The sequence below is a fragment of the Prunus avium genome, chromosome 1, assembly GCF_965620075.1.
Source record: "Prunus avium chromosome 1, drPruAviu1.hap1.1, whole genome shotgun sequence".
Classification (NCBI taxonomy): domain Eukaryota; kingdom Viridiplantae; phylum Streptophyta; class Magnoliopsida; order Rosales; family Rosaceae; genus Prunus; species Prunus avium.
Genome location: NC_142284.1, coordinates 39,362,588 through 39,378,665, shown reverse-complemented (window position 1 = coordinate 39,378,665; position 16,078 = coordinate 39,362,588). Strand labels below are relative to the sequence as shown.

Here is a 16,078-nt window from a genome sequence, read left to right as displayed (position 1 = left end):
TCATGAATATTATTTTATTGCATGATTTGAACGACGGCAGATCCGGACTCATCACCCCCTAAATGTTAACAATGTTCCGTAGGATTTTAATTTTAATTTTTTTTTTTAATGTTCCGTAGGATTTAATGCAAATCAGTCACCACCACCAAACAAAACGGGTTTAATTGTTCCGACAAATATTTAAATTTTGATAAATAAAATCAAAAGCGTCGCTGGTGGTTCAAATTCAAAATCAATTTTCAATTTTGAAAGGCACAGAATTGAATGTGAAGCTGAAAATAAATAAACTAGGCGCATCAAACGACATGCAGTTCACGTTCTTTTTTTTCAAAAAAAAATTATTTACCTTTTCATCTAAATTTATATTTGATATTTGTATTTCTATAATATTTTTCACTTATTAACATAATTTTTCTCCTTTGTGTTAATATTTGCAAACATATTAACCGTGTTACAAATTGATCCTGCTTGGTAACTAATACGGGCATAAAAGGAAATCAATTAATTTATATACAGGTATTCAATTAAGTTGTTTTTTTTTTTGGGGTATAAAGTCAGTCGTTTAAGTTACATGCTGCATCTTGAGTCTTTCTTTGACCAAACCTACACCAGAAGGTGAAAGAAAAATACAATTTATATACAGCTATGGACAATATTGCTTCCTTTGTTTCAAGCATATCCCTTTCATCTTGATGGAGCTCTCAGATCTGGACCTGTAAAAAAATGAAATGACTTACGTAAGTTCATTTTATTGTGTTCGGATTTATGCATCTAGAGTAAGAGATCTGAATTTGAATAATGTTATATTATTTAACGAAAACTTGTTCGTATGAATTTCTTATGTTAATGACGTCCACACCATGAAAGAGGGTTTCCATCGAGTCCATTTAAAAAAGTAGCTCCACATCAGAAAAATTCAAATACAGACATACATGCAGAACGAGCGCCACACAGAGTAAAATCAGCCACACACAAAAAAAACCCATTCCAGCATCAGGGAGAGGGACAGCAAGGTTCAAAATAAGCTGAACTCTTTTGCAGAGAATGAAACAACTGAAAACAGAAAGAACAGAAATAGAAATTACCGATAGATTTCAAAGATGTAGATGACACCCAACTTATTTTGAGGATCAGCGCCAGTATTGAGCCCACCGATGAATGGTCTCAACCATTTGAGGAAACAATGCACTAACACTCTCATTGATTAAATCCTGGAAAAAATGTATGCAGGCTTCGTCGTCCAAATCCAACCGGAACTTCTCCTGGAGCTACATTATATCAAAAGAGTCACAGTCCAAACAAAAGGGCAGATTTTTTTAGACTGAAAACAAAAATAAGATTACAGTCATAAAAGAACCTTGAGGATGCCTTTTTCAGGATCAGAAGCTATGTCAGGAATGTTGGAACCCGCCATTAGATGAAACAGGTTCAAGATTAGGTTACTAGATTTGCGAATAATGTTGTATGCTTCACAACAGTAGGATTTGAACCTGGTATAGTACTGGCTGCAGAAGGAATAAATGTAATCAACCTTTGCATTCTTGTATGCTAATGTTGCACCCCGTATGATATGGATTTCATATCATAAATTCAACTCCATCTAGCAAACACAATTAAAAATAAAAGCATCGAAGAGAGGAAGTTAATCGTGAAGTACCTTTCAGCTCCACCCATAGCCTCAACCATTTCTTTGCATAGCTTCATTGGTGGTGGAAATGGCTTTGGATCACGACCAAGAATGAAGCCAAAATCAACATGGAAAAGACGTCCATCATCCCTAAGGAGAAGGTTGTCAAGATGCCTACAGAAAAGACTAATGTTAAAATATGCTGAATGCACAATCAACAGCCGTGGTGCAGATATAGTACTTCAGGCCAACAAAGAAACAAAAAGATACACAGCACAAATATTTGGTACAATTAACTGATTCAGAATGGTTAACTATACGTATGGCAGAAATATAGAACTTGAACAAAGAAAATGATCCTATGTTCAAAACTTGTATAATGCTCATAACTCTTTACCCCTTGTTTTCTTTTTCTCTTCTTTTAGGTGTGGTGGTTTTCCTATAATATTGTAACATCACAAAATTTCCTTCCAAGAGTACAAGAATATTTTGAACACATGGACTAGAAAAGTAAACGAGGGATCTAGATAGTTTCAATGCACATGATAATCTTTGAATCTTCACCTGTCTCCAATGCCCAGTATATACGTGATAACAGAGTAGCCAGCGCAGCTCTTTATAAATGTTTCCAGACAGGTGGCAGTAATGCCAAACGGTCCATGCTCATCTGGATGAAATTTCTGCAGGTAGCTTGTGATGCTTCTATGCTCTGAGAGAATCTGGAAAGGAGAATATTTTACCAATTATAACAATTTTACAGGCTATGATCAAGATAATATTTCATTTGGAAAACAAAACTGAAAGAAAATACACAGCATGTTTAACATTCTTGTGGTCAAAAGTAGTAATCAAGTCAAGATACAACAAAACAAGGACATCAATTACTGTAAGCAGTGAGAAGACATCTCCATCCAAGAGGCATCTTTAAAGGACTTAATACCTGTGCTAATGAACGGGATGGTATGAATTCCAGCATTCCTTCATCTTGCCCAGTCGCAAGAACCCTATATGGAGTTAAGTGCAAATCAAGATTTTCCAATTTCAGCAATCGGTCCATGAGATATACCATTTGAACAACCTACAGGAACCACAGATCCATTTAATCAGGGTTTCACGTCTGTGCATGTGCACACGCACAAGCGTGCTTGTGTGAAGGAGAATACTTACCAATTGATCTTGGCGAATATCATCCCCTTTCTTAAAGATGATTTTGCAATTTCCTCCATTTGCTGCTCGGAAAGTCAAACGTAAAGGATGCAATGCACTTTTGAATATTGATGACTCAGATGGCACAATCCCAGTGATGAGGACTCCTGGAGCCAGTGGTGATCTTATCGGCTAGAAAAGTCATAGACCAACACAGTCAACATAGGAAATGATACAATTGGAGAGGCTATATGGAACTCATAGTTTAATAGATAAACAAGATCAGTAGACAAGTAACATTAACCAAAGTAGTACCTCTTCGAAATACGTAAGTTCACTAAGAAGACCAGAAAGCAGCTGTCTAAGCTTTTCAATCTTCTTCTGGGTATTGCCACGTACATTTCTTACATCTCTCATAATTGAGCACAACTGTGCAGTCAATTCTGTCTGGCGCACCAAACTTTGCCATAATTTAAATCCATCTTCATCTCCATGCATACCAGCTGCCAACTGTTATAAAATGGATATGGTTATCAAACAGCAGAGACAAATATTCAAACGAAAATTTTCACCAGCATGAAGCCATTATTTTATGACCAAGTTTAATATGACATTGCTTTGCTTCATCCATAAACAACCAAGAATCATATAAGTCAATCAACACCAACCTTTACTCTGACATGAAAATTTAAATAAATAAATAACACAAAAATCATTTCACTCCTATCTTTATTGTCTTTTAGGAGATAGTGTCTATAAATATAAAATATGGAAAAGATAGGAATGGGATAATTTTATATATTTTTAAAATTCTTGAGTCAGTGTAAAGGTTGGTATAGATTGACCCATATCCTATATATGCATAGGTATAGGAACGCAATTAGAATCTGTAAGAAGAGAAGTCTAGCAATATTCCTGTTCCTTTCTTGCGGCTTGTCAATGCACAGAACCATGTGGGGTTTCTTTCCATTACTGGCTTCAGGCATTAAGAATCTAAAATAGGCATCATCATATCCGCCCAATAAATGTGCAATCCCCAAAACTCCCTTTCATGGTTGGAGAATCCACAGTAATGCTTATGTTATTTTAAGGTGTCAAAGTTGCACCAATTTTTGTTGCTCTTTCTTCAAGAATTGGATCCAGATTAATACTCTAAGAAAAACAGACACAACAAGTGACCCCATGACAGAAGTTTATAAACTCTCACCTTCATCATATTCTCTTCCAGTAGTTCGTAGGTACAGTAAAAACGCTTGGCGTATGCTGGATCATGAAGTTCTACAGCAACATACCAGCGTAGAAAGCTAGCCAACTCAATGTTTCGTAATGCTGTCAGAGTCAAAGATACAATCAGGATGCCATGAACAATTAAACTTCTGATACTGTGAAGTACCGAAGTGTGTAGCTCTTGAACATGCATGCACACTCCAAAGAAAAACATTATAAGTAGCATGAAGGTATGTGCATGTGCGTATATACATGAAGATAGTATCTGTCCACATACCACGTTGCACAAGGAAATGAGAAAGGCGAGATTTATCAGAGCGCTCAAACCGAAGAGCCTGAACCAGTTGAAGTAAGTAACATTGAAGCTCTTCATCGTCAGCTCTTTCAAGAACACTGACAGCATATGCACGAACCTGGTAGCAGGTATTAAAGTTAGGCGTTACTCGGTCCCAGATCAACAGAATTATTCTTATCTAAGACATCAAATCCTATTGCTCAGCATGACAATGAAAGCTTGGACTTTATAGTTTGTGCCTATACTACATATGCAAGATGCAACTCCCTCCTTTCTTTACGATCCCATATTTGGCCTAATCAATAATCAGATATATATATATATGGCTTTGGACTGAGCTCAGTAGCAGACCAATAGATGTGGTTAACTTCAAGTCCTAGTGACTAGGATTTGAAACTTGATTTTAACAAGAGTAGGAAGTAAAAAGAAAGTCCTCCATGCAACAGTTTTATGTGACAGAGGACATGTAACAGCAGCTCAGATGTTACACACACACCTACCTCTTCACTTTCAAAAACAGGAGATAGCAGCTCCAATGCATCACAGACATCAATCATTTCCCATTTTCCCATCAGTTCTAATGCTTGTTTTGCTTCCTGCAAACAAATGAAAATGGACATCTTGAAATCTGGTATTCATCAATAAAAGATAGCATGGCAAATACTAAATCTGGTATTCATCAACTATAGATATCATCAACAAAAGATCCACATAGAAACTAATTTCTTATGTAAAAAAGAATTGAATGATTAATATTTCAGTGCAACACTATGCACATTGCCAAAGTTACAATAATCCTAATCGGGGAAGCTGGCCTGCAGCCTACTGGTGATGAAACAGAGTTAAACCAAAGGTCAAATCTCAAGCTCCTTGTCATATATAAGCAAAAGAATAAGCTGGAAATAATAAATACAAATATACTATTATAAAAATTAAATAAAACTGTGATGCACTAGTAATATGGCACATAAACTAATGGTTAAGAAAGGAGGATGCTGAGGAGGAGGGAGAAGATAGAAATGCAGACCTGAACATCACTCCATTCAACACATCTGAGGAACTTCGTGAGGGCCCTCTTCTCAGACATCAATGAGAAACGAAATTTCCACAGGAGCTGCCTCTCATCGCCACTCAAAGTCCTTGTTGGTGGGTATTTTAAAATCCTTTGTATTGACCTTACAGGAAAAGGCAGGCAAAAAATGATATAACTCCAACTTATTAGAAAATAAATCAATCAAAAGAACATATAGCAGTGATGTTGAAAGAAAAAAATATGGCTATTAAGAAGACTGGTCCATCAATAAGATGACAACAAAATTGGACACAAAATGAAATGAGAAATAATTCAGCCATTAAACTACAAAAACAAAAACAAAATTACCAAATGAGACACATCTGCATATTTACAGTGGATACCATAAAAGTAGAACACAACTCCAGTCCATTAATCAGCAGTACATGAGCATTTTGAAAGTAATTGTGACAATAAAGATTATGAAAAAACTTTTAGCCAACATATGAATCTTCAGAGTAAATTTCGAGCTTACTTTCTCTCGTTGGAGCTTGGTTTAAGATCCCTGTCAATGATACCACGGGTTAAACTCCTTGCAAGTTTTAGTTGCTTGTGCTCTGATGGATTTATCTTTCCCACTTCTGGGTCCCAGACAGTAACAATTTCATTTGTTGAAGCAATAGGGGAAGGTAATAAGAAATTTGCCCCTGATTCCTACATTCCAATAAATGAAGGTTACTGCTATGGAAATTAACAATCAATAAGGAACCTAAGCAAGTAGAAAAATACCACCAACGTAATAACAAGCACGTTAATGTCAATACCAAAGGCGCTCTTAATGAGAAAACATATTACTGGTAAGATAATCTTAGACTTATGAAAAAAAACTAACGAAATGGATCTAGTTAAATATCAGCCGATAGGTAACTTTGATAACTTAAGACTTGTTGCAGATTGAGTTACCTGGAAAACAACACGATGCTCAAAACTACAGAAATCAACAACCAGGTATAAATGCAAACTTCCATTTCTAGAGCTTTCACGTTCCTTTATTCTCTCCATTGCTTTAAAAGCTAGGCGGTCCAGCCAATCAACACACTGGATCTGCCCCCTCTCATACCTATTCACAAGCTTCTCCAAACGTTCCAACTCCCCACGCTCAAGCCTGGGAACCTACAGGAAGATAAAACGTAAACCATTTTAGAAACCATCAAAGCAAAAAGCTAAGTTCCATTTCAATAACTTCTGCAAAGGAAGTAATCAGAAACCTTTCCAGGAGTAGAAGTAGGAAATGACCCATCCGCTACTTTTCCTTGCCAAAGTCTCAGCTTCTGCTTCCCTGTTTTGAGTTGCTTTTTACTATTAAACAGAAGAATCGTGGCACCACCAACCAACCCTTCATCCTTCCCACATGAAACATCCCAAACCTATATTTCCAATAAGTAAAGTAAGTAGAGAAACCAAAGGGGGAAAAAACTTAATTATTAATTAATATGCCAGAGGTTATAGAAAATAGATAATTGGCCTTGAGCCCTGGCCCAATTGTTTAAAATGTGAAGTGAAACAGCTAACATACTGTTAAAGCAAGTTGTGAATGACCAGTTAAGTCTCGATACTTGGTACTCAGAGTGATGAGCTCGTTCCAACAATATAATGGTGCTGAAGATTCCAACCTAACAGAGGAAATAAAATTCAAAATCCCTAATAACAGCATTGATATAATTGAAGTAGAAGAAACAAGTTTAGTGGAAAAACCTGGTCCTAGTCGGAAGGCCAAACGGAGCACCATCAATATACAATGCGCACTCCACATACAGCTCTGCTCTTCTCTCCTCTGTTGTGGAAGTGGGATCAACATCTGCAGTGCAGAAAGAAAACTGAATTGAAGAGTAATGATTGAATGATACAGTTTCTCGGGAACCAACCGGAAAATTGAGATAGAAAGTACCAGAGCTATGGGACTTGGGCGGACGCAAGGTTCCTTCTAACCTCTCGATCCGAAAGGTTACTGGGAGATTGATATCGCAGGACAAAAAGAAACGGAACTCATTCCCGCCCATTTCTTCTAGGGTTTAGGATCTTTGCTTTCTCATAATTAGGGTTTCCGGATTCGAATTGGCGAGAAAAACGAGTTAGAGTTCGGTCAATAACGTAATTTAGAAGTTTCTGAATCGAGGTCGCGTAGAGCAATGCAAACTGGAAGGAGTTGCTTTGCGGGAGCAGAGGACTGAAGGACGATTGGAGAAAGCAGGCCACCACGTCAGCTTGAAGCGGGTGGGAGTTTTGGGTCTTTAACGTACTGGACCGGGCTTCATTTTTAAGCTGGCAGGCAAAAGCCCAATATGATTCACTCAATAATTCCGAAGTTCATGAACTTTTCTTTTTTTTTTTTTCTTTTTCTTTCTATGTATTTATATGATTCACTCTCCCCACGAAACAACAAATATATTTTTATCTTTTTTTTTTGGTGTTATATATGTTTTTTTTTTCAACTAAGAAACTTAGTGCAAAAATTGAATCTTATTGTATTTTAATACGAGCGATATTTCGGGAGATTTAATCCAGGATCTCATGTGCACAAGTAACTACTCTTAATCATTTTTGCTTGAAGTCGTTTGAGAGTTGAAGAAACTCAAACTATCAAAGAGTTATTGTTTCCCCTTTTATTATACGACAAAATAACTTACAATTGAAATCAGCCATAAATCATAAAGAAGAGGGGAAGTGGGGTTGGGGGTAGGGTTGGGGGTGGGAGAGGGCATTGATTTCAATTCTCCTCTCACACAGCTAACCATTCATCCAAAAAGGGTCAAATGAGCAAGCAATCCAAAGTTATGAAAAAACCATGACAAGGAAAGTGCTCAATATTACGGTCTCCTGGGAAACTTTGAGAAATCTGGACGTCTACGTTGCATATATGCTGTCTTCCCCTCATCACCTTCCTCAGTGCCATAGAATAAGAGCGTGGCATCTCCAGCAAGTTGCTAAATTGGAAATATTGGCCAAGCAGAAGCAGTTAAACGCATGCATATATAAACTACATGATGCATGATAGATAAGATAATAGAAGGTACCTGCAGTCCAGCATGACCATCGTCAACTGCATTAAGAGCTGATTTCAGCACTCGAATTGCAGTCGGGCTGTTTCTTAGGATTTCTCTACACCATTTAACCGTTTCTTGCTCTAAACTCCCCAGCTGGATAGTAGCATAAAACAGTGAAAATGCTATCTTGTACAGAGTTACAAACTTTGATTGAAAATGAACATGATATTTGCTTTATCTCTTATGAAAGAAGGCTAACTTTCCGGGAAGATGCCATGTACATTCAAATTCATAGTACAAAAGACATACACTATCAACAATCAGGTTCCGTCACTTTGAGAGTGAACTTACCGGTACAACAGTGTTAACAAGTCCCATTTTCTCAGCTTCAGCAGCTGTGTAAAACCTTGTCAGAAACCACATTTCCCGTGCTTTTTTAGGCCCAACCTGATTGACCAAAACCATTCATTAAAGAAACTCCGCCGCATATCAAGTTAGAGTAATTTGACACAAGTACAAGTTCAGAACAAAAGTCAACTTCAATGCTTACCAAACGGGACATGATGGAACTCCCATAACCAGCGTCAAAGCTTCCAACCTGCCAAATGTACAAGTTGGGGAGGTTTTATATGCTGTTAGCATGCTGCTCTCACCCATTCTCTAGATTGAAGATGAAAGGAAGATGAAAGATTGATGGTGATCAAAAAGCAAGTATGCCAAGTTCAATCAGTTCTTGTAGCACCCTGATCAAAACTTCACTTGTGAAAAACCAGATTTAAGGGACATGATGATAGGAGTACCTTAGGACCAGTTTGGCCAAAAATAGCATTGTCTGCTGCAATGGTAAGATCACAGACCATGTGCAATATATGCCCTCCCCCAACAGCATAACCAGCCACCTGATAACCCATTTAATTCAAACAAGGGTTAATGATGTAGTTCAGTAATTTGGGGTGCTGGAAAAGTTTTCGACAACCAGTAATATTTTTGCTTCACAGCTCCCCAACTGTCCAACAACAACAAAGGCCTAAACTTGCAATGTGGGTTCAAAAGGGCATACCATGGCTATTACTGGTTTCGGAAGACGACGAATCTGGACCTGAACATAGCAAATTGAGATGATTTATATAGCAGAAGAACAAATGCTAGTTCACTGCCTAAACTTAAAAGGTCCAAAATATTTCTTTTACCTGCAAATCTAGAACATTAAGACGACCAAAATCTTCATAATCAGCATAACCATCTTTGCCTCTCAAAGCCTGATCACCCCCACTACAGAATGCCTTGGTTCCCTAAATATATCAAAATTACCAACAAAACAAAGTGTAAAATTGACATATGTGCATCAAATTATTAGCTACATACAGCATAATCAAACCCCCAAAAAAATTATCTCCTTTTACATCCATAATGCATTTCTTACTTTAGTTTTGACGTGAAGGAGGTACCTTCCCAGTAAGAATGATGACGCCTATGGAACCATCGTCCCTGGCATCGTTAAACGCGCGAATGAGCTCCTTAACTGTCTGAGGCCGGAACGCATTTCTTCTCTCCGGCCTATTAATCGTAATCTACAAACAAAAAACGCAAGATTTAGTGACATATCAAATCTCATAATCTCCATCTCAAACTAATCAGTAATTAGTATTAATTAATCAAAACCAACCTGAGGAGCCTGACCTTTGCTATGGCTTCGCCGACGGCCTTCTCGTAGACGATGTCGGTGAAGGCCTCGCCGGAATCGTCACGAACATTTTCCCAAACAACTTGGTGGGTGGAGACTTCGCCGTGAGTCCGGTGGTAGCTGTCGTTCATGGAAGCATTAGATAGAGAAATTGAGATGCAGTTGGGAGGTGAATGGACCGGTCTGAGATGGTTAGCGATGGAGGCCACTCTCCTAGTCATGGTGGTCATGAGGTCCTTCTCTGAACTTTCAGCCATTGATGGAAAACTGGAAAAAGATCACACTTTGGAATTGGAGCTGTTGTAGAGTAAAGTTCAGGACTTGGAGACTAGGGAGAGGCTGAAGATGAGCCTTTTGGATTGGATAAAGAAGATAAGGCGCGAACAGCAGGACGGTGCGTTTTGGATGTTTTCCACTAAACCTGGTAGAGAATGCGGCGTCGTTTTGGTGCGCCACGACCTAAAATTGGAACCAATTGCAATTTGCAAGCAGGGTGTGTGCATTCAGATTTCAGAAATCAGAATCCCGGGTAAAGACGAAAACGGTACGTTTTCAAACTTCATGTGAAAATTTTGTTCGGATCATGCGGTGAAACAAATTGTAAACTTGCATTGATGGGTTTCTGATGCTTCCCTTGTGCTAATTATAAAATGAAATGAATCATTAACCTTGTTGCTTTCTTAATTGCTGCTTTAGATTAGATTTCAGTCCCTAATTTGTTAAAGCTTAAATCTTTAGAATGAATTTTTTTCTGGGTTTCTTCTTTCTTAGTTTACAACTATGTATGTTATGGTGTGATGGTGCTTATTGAATTTGCTTGCTTTTTGAGCTGTAGGCAACTCATGCATGTTCTGTATTTTTTATTTTTTTGATGAAAATGTCATACATGATTTATATAGAAATTGTTCCAGAACACGCCTTCCTCCTCGTATGTTCTCTTGTAATCACAATGGGAAATAAATGTAAGCCTCTTATAAAGAAGATTTCCTGTAAACTAGGACTGCCAAATTATACACACTATAGAGCAAATAAACTGATGGTGTGAAAGGGGTCAGGAAATCATGCCGACCACACAAAGCGAATGCACCATCATCATCTTATATAAATATATATATATATATACTTAGTACTAAAGTGATCTCAACATACATCATGATCTGAATTCACTCGGTTGCTTGATGGCTTGCCAATCTGTAAGCAAGCAATGGGTGGGACAGTTGGGGTTCTCAACTCTCCGAACGTCTGCCAGCAGAAGGGTTCATACATGTGATACTGCTCTTGCACTGGCTTCAGCTGTATGCCATTTAGTGTTACGTCTACACAGGGTAGGCTGTCACTACAGGCAAAGTGTACAGGTTTTACGGTGTATGTCCCTCTTATTCTCTCATAGGTGATCCCCGATAGAGCCACAGCGGAAGTTTGGTTTTTGCATTGTCTTTTGTCACAATAGAATTGGTCAATCACAATAGGAAGTTGAACTTCAGAAACTTGAATGTTTGAGAACAGCACTCCCTGAACAGAGCCTGATCCACCCTGCAGATTTAGAATTGAATCAGATATATGTAAAATAAAAAGATAAATTGTCAAGCATTACTAACTAATTTGAGGTGTTGGAAGAACCAATATTTAGCTCATGAAGAACACAATTCTTTAAGAGTCGACTGACTCATTTTTAGCATTGGGATCTAGCTCTCCGTGTATGGATTACTGAGATTGTATTCCAAGTTCAACATTTGATTATTTTATTCTTGGTAGAAATCAAACAGTATCTCCGTTTTCGTCTTTCTCTTAAGACTATTTTGAATTCTGAAAACCTTTATGTAAAAGAGAGTTCTATGTTTGAAATGTGAAAGTCTAAAATGGCTCATAATCAGGAGGTTTTAAAACCCCTTTAAATTTTTATTGACTTGTATGTTTAGTTCCTGAATGAGCCATTCAACAAGCCATGAAGGGTTTAAATCTTGGCTCTGCTTAAAAATAGAAGTGTTGTACTTGGCTATGGATGCTATTTTGTCATGGCTCATTTACCATATTCTGGACCAGTCTTATTTCATTACTTGGTAAGTTCCAAAATCATATAGGAATTGCCGATGGTATCCATACCTGCCATGTCTTGACTCTGACACCATTCATCGTGTTGTGCATGATGATGTCTCGAACGGTGATGTTTGAGACACAAGCTTTGGTGTTATCCCTTCCTAAACCTCCGATGCTGATTCCATGCCCAGGTCCACAATTCACATTGTGTACGTACACATCTGAGCACCCCGTTTGTATGGAAATACAGTCATCTCCTGCACAAATAATTTAGAATGAAAGAGCCTTTAGCTTAGTTATACTTGACGAGTAAATCTGTCTTATGATCATCATTTTTATCCATGTTATACTAATTGACTTTGCCTTCAGTTTGGTGCCTATTTCATGCATTGTCTGCAACGTTTATGTGCAAATTTCAGTTTATAGTTAGGTTTATACGAACAATCAATATTACTGCTCAAAAGTGTGATGTGAAGTGCTATACTTGAAACATGTGAATTTCTTATCTCTTCTGTGGTCCATTATTTAAGCTGAACTCGACAGAAGGGCAGGGGAATTTGGTAGTAGTTATAACATCTGATGAAGACAAAATATTGATTTGAGGTTCGGGGTTACTACAGAACAAGAGTTGTTGTCAGTGGGGTTTGAAATCTAATCCTAAGTTGGATAGCGCGCCGATGTTTTAAGGGTGTGAAATGCATCATCATATAATAGGTTGGGTATAATTCTTGGAATGTAGTAGATTGCATGTTGCCATGTGTCAAACTCCTAGTGGTAATGGACTGTTGATAGATGCTAACAACCTATGCATAAGGCTGCAGGCAGGATAAGACTGAACATGAAATTTCTCAAATCATCTACTAGCTAACACCATAATTCTGCAGGTTTTACTTTTGTATTTAACGTATCAAGATCTAGTTAAGCCCTACCCGGCACACTACATCAGACTCTTATAATAACAAAGTATTTATAAGAGTCCGATACATTGCACTGCCGAGACTATATATTATAGAGTAAGGATTGTAGTTACCACAAGCAAGATTGGTGCTGTGGATGAGCACTTGTTTGGAGTTTTGCAGGTGAATTCCATCTGTGTTGGGGCTGTCGCCGGGGGATGAGACGCTCATGTCATGGACCAACACTCCCGCACAGTTGTCAAACTTGAGGTGGCATTGGGGGCTATTCTGAATTGTTATCCCCGTGACTGTCACATTAAAACTTCCATAAAACCTCAGTGCCTGTGAAAAATCCACAAAAAAATACAACAATCATGTTACTGAAGATGCTGCATGGTCAAGACTCGAAGATCATATCAGCTTCAAGTTTCTGACACCCAAGTGGTCCTTACCGTAGGTTTAATGCTTGGCATTTTCCCACTCAGCTCGCTTCTTATCTGCCACCGAATTTCAGCCACAGAATGATGATCAGTTTTAAGCTGGATGACCAAAGAGATTTAATGCGTAAATTAGAATGGACAATCTTAAGTTTAGTTTTAGTACCGGCATTGGCGGGTGTTGTTGGGCTGTGCTGTTTAGTGGCACAATGAGCTTGAAATCATCATCTATAGGGTCTCCATAGGGATTGTCCTGCCACCAAGATGAGCCTCTTCCATCAATTAAACCCTTCCCCTGAACTGTAATTCCTCGCAGCTTTGTAAATTCAAGCCATTGCAGCAGACCTTTACCCCAGGATTTGGAGTCTGTTGGAGCTATGATTGTGCCATCCAACTGAGAAATTAATAATTTGTCTCATCAGTCTTAACGGGAATAATAATTAGGTAAATGCTAAGAACAGTCGTCCACACGCGGTGTCATTAATCGATTTTTACCTGGAATAGGATGTTTGGTTGGCAGTATGGGCCAGAGAATGAGATGGGCCCCACAAGGAACTTGTATGCGGCTGGAACAATGATCTGTGATGCCTCAACTTTACAAGCAGCAGCCCATGCAGCTTGGAAAGCCTGTGCTTTCCACCATAGCAAAAATATCTTCGTTATACTATGTAACAATAACTAACTTTAAAAACATAGAAAATACGCTCAATAACAAAGATATTATTATCAAGAGAGGCGATAGTATATTAAATTCGCGCTCAAATCCATGACTTTTTCTAAAAAGCAATTGCTTCAAATTACTATACTAACACCAAACTGTATACAATTATTTTTGGAATCATCTTTCGTGAGCCCCAACTGCCGTAACGAGAATATAAATATATTCAGTGGGCCCAAGGGCCCCACCCAGTTTGGGCTGCTCTGTTGTCTCTGCTCTTTAACCTCTTCTGGTATTATAATTTCTGCTCACTCACCTATAAGTTTTGTACACCTTACATTTTCTCCTATCACTACTAAAGTTAAAAACAAAATTATTCGGTTGTTCAAGAAATGCTCACCCATTAATTTATGAAACCAATAAAAATTAATTAAATTGACCACAATGCTTCTTAACGATAATTTGGGCAAAATGACCATCTAACCCGACGCATGTCGTCTATAGTTATCAACCCAAAACAATCACGTGCAACTGATCCGAAAGGCATAAAGTTTGCCAAAATAACTATTTGTTTCCCTCAATGATTAATCGACTGCTTTTTCCCTTTCTACCTGTCAATTACCTCACTCACAGAGTCACAGATAGATATGTTGGAATTTCATGTCGTTTTCATGGACATCAATTAACCCTTGATGATGATTAATTAGTTCTTAATTAAGAAGCAGATAAAAAATTATGATGAGAGACAGAGCACATATGAATTAACAAACCTTTGTGTCGTCGGTGCTTCCATCTCCCTTAGCACCAAAATTCAGCACATTGAAAGAGGAGGAGCCTTCCTGTGGTGTGCTTGGTGGAGTGTCATCTCTTGGCTTAGGGAGCTGAGGTGGAGATGGTGCCTTGTTATGAGGTGGAGATGGTGCCTTCTTGTTATGAGATGGAGATGGTGCCTTCTTGTTATGAGATGGAGATGGGGACTTGGGTTTTGATCCACTGCTACCACCACTATTGTGGTGACTGCTGCTGCCGCCCCCATGACTGCTTTTTCCTTTTTTCTTTGAAAGAGAAGAAGCAGAGGCAGCTCTGCTCTGCCTCCAATGCCTGCCTCTTCTGGCCATGCAACCTTCAAAATTAGATGACCAAACCAGAAAGGCAATTAAAAGCATGAATGTGAGGCTTCTGAAGCTAAACTCACTCATTTTAGCGTAATGTGGATAGAAATGAGTGAGTGAGTGAGAGAGAGAGAGAGAGAGAGAGATAGAGAAAGGCAGAGGTGTGTGTTTGTGTGTGTGAGGGCTTGCTTAAGTTTTAGATAGCTAAAAGATGTGGTGGCTGTGTTTATATAGAACTTGAGCAGTATGAGATTACTGTTATGCAGACAGAAAAGACAAACTTAAGCTAGCTAGGGAAAACGCATAATTTTGATAATGCTAGGAATTTATTCATTTCATTCTCATTTCATCCTCTGCTTCTCTTTTATTAATTTCCATGTTTTCTTTTTTGTGAATTATAGTTGGTATGAAATTATAGTTGGAATTTGTTTTGCCTGGCAACCAGGGCCCATCTCATGCCACATGCCAATATTGCAGCTGTTTGTTGCAACTCTCTCATTCAATTGCTTATGCGAACACTTTGTGCTGTGCTAATCTTATTTAATTAGTCCTAAAAACCAACTATACGGCAAGCTAAACATACCAATCTCAAATGGATGTTATTTTGTGGAGATTTTCTTTGTAAGGCCTCCAATATGGTTATCTGCAATGTTTTCTTTTTTTACGAAGCGATATTCAAAACTATTTTAATGTCTAGAGAGGAGAATCGAATTCGAGTATAAAGGAGCGATAAGACTTCCTTAGCCAACTGACCTAATAAGACTTCCTTAGCCAACTGACCTAATCAGAACAACTGCACTGTCTGCAATGTTTTTAATTTCAAGCTTTTAGCTGCTTAATCAGTAATAAATTATTTTAACCTAGCAGGCCGTAAAAGACAAAGGACACACGTGAGTGGGTCTA

General features: G+C 38.2%; 3 protein-coding genes across 3 annotated transcripts; all 3 read right to left on the bottom strand.

The window, feature by feature from the left end:
• Nucleotides 1–487: 487 nt before the first annotated feature.
• VPS34 (vacuolar protein sorting 34) lies at nt 488–7,560 on the bottom strand. The gene is made up of 18 exons (XM_021954117.2): nt 7,256–7,560; nt 7,063–7,165; nt 6,884–6,980; nt 6,576–6,734; nt 6,271–6,480; nt 5,843–6,021; nt 5,323–5,470; nt 4,796–4,891; nt 4,278–4,413; nt 3,981–4,102; nt 3,089–3,283; nt 2,795–2,965; nt 2,568–2,705; nt 2,192–2,346; nt 1,658–1,801; nt 1,358–1,505; nt 1,086–1,268; nt 488–713 (listed from the first exon to the last, which is right to left on the bottom strand). The coding sequence occupies exons 1-17, from the start codon at nt 7,365–7,367 to the stop codon at nt 1,131–1,133; spliced, it is 2,451 nt and encodes an 816-aa protein (XP_021809809.1). The 5' UTR covers nt 7,368–7,560; the 3' UTR covers nt 488–713; nt 1,086–1,130.
• A 361-nt stretch (nt 7,561–7,921) lies between these two features.
• On the bottom strand, nt 7,922–10,403 carry ECHID (enoyl-CoA hydratase/isomerase D). The gene is made up of 9 exons (XM_021954119.2): nt 10,032–10,403; nt 9,800–9,922; nt 9,542–9,643; nt 9,412–9,450; nt 9,152–9,250; nt 8,902–8,949; nt 8,703–8,798; nt 8,382–8,504; nt 7,922–8,291 (listed from the first exon to the last, which is right to left on the bottom strand). Exons 1-9 carry the CDS (start codon nt 10,290–10,292, stop codon nt 8,175–8,177), a joined length of 1,008 nt encoding a protein of 335 aa, XP_021809811.1. The 5' UTR covers nt 10,293–10,403; the 3' UTR covers nt 7,922–8,174.
• Nucleotides 10,404–10,985: 582 nt separating this feature from the next.
• Nucleotides 10,986–15,469, bottom strand: LOC110753253 (Pectin lyase-like superfamily protein). Its single transcript, XM_021954118.2, has 7 exons — nt 14,834–15,469; nt 13,901–14,032; nt 13,572–13,799; nt 13,421–13,465; nt 13,103–13,310; nt 12,139–12,329; nt 10,986–11,568 (listed from the first exon to the last, which is right to left on the bottom strand). The coding sequence occupies exons 1-7, from the start codon at nt 15,260–15,262 to the stop codon at nt 11,176–11,178; spliced, it is 1,626 nt and encodes a 541-aa protein (XP_021809810.1). The 5' UTR covers nt 15,263–15,469; the 3' UTR covers nt 10,986–11,175.
• Between the last annotated feature and the right edge of the window lie 609 nt (nt 15,470–16,078).

Bases quoted from the DNA above. Each gene is read 5' to 3' on its own strand.
- VPS34 (XM_021954117.2), bottom strand. From the start codon at position 7,367: ATGGGCGGGAATGAGTTCCGTTTCTTTTTGTCCTGCGATATCAATCTC. The intron at 7,166-7,255 runs GTACTTTCTATC...TCTGCACTGCAG, and splicing joins GCCCAAGTCCCATAGCTCTG to ATGTTGATCCCACTTCCACA. The intron at 6,735-6,883 runs GTATGTTAGCTG...TTGGAAATATAG, and splicing joins ATTCACAACTTGCTTTAACA to GTTTGGGATGTTTCATGTGG.
- ECHID (XM_021954119.2), bottom strand. From the start codon at position 10,292: ATGGCTGAAAGTTCAGAGAAGGACCTCATGACCACCATGACTAGGAGA. The intron at 9,644-9,799 runs GTACCTCCTTCA...TGATATATTTAG, and splicing joins TCATCATTCTTACTGGGAAG to GGAACCAAGGCATTCTGTAG. The intron at 8,950-9,151 runs GTACTCCTATCA...TACATTTGGCAG, and splicing joins TTGGCCAAACTGGTCCTAAG to GTTGGAAGCTTTGACGCTGG.
- LOC110753253 (XM_021954118.2), bottom strand. From the start codon at position 15,262: ATGAGTGAGTTTAGCTTCAGAAGCCTCACATTCATGCTTTTAATTGCC. The intron at 14,033-14,833 runs GTTTGTTAATTC...TGGAAAGCACAG, and splicing joins GAAGCACCGACGACACAAAG to GCTTTCCAAGCTGCATGGGC. The intron at 13,800-13,900 runs GTAAAAATCGAT...TTAATTTCTCAG, and splicing joins AACCAAACATCCTATTCCAG to TTGGATGGCACAATCATAGC.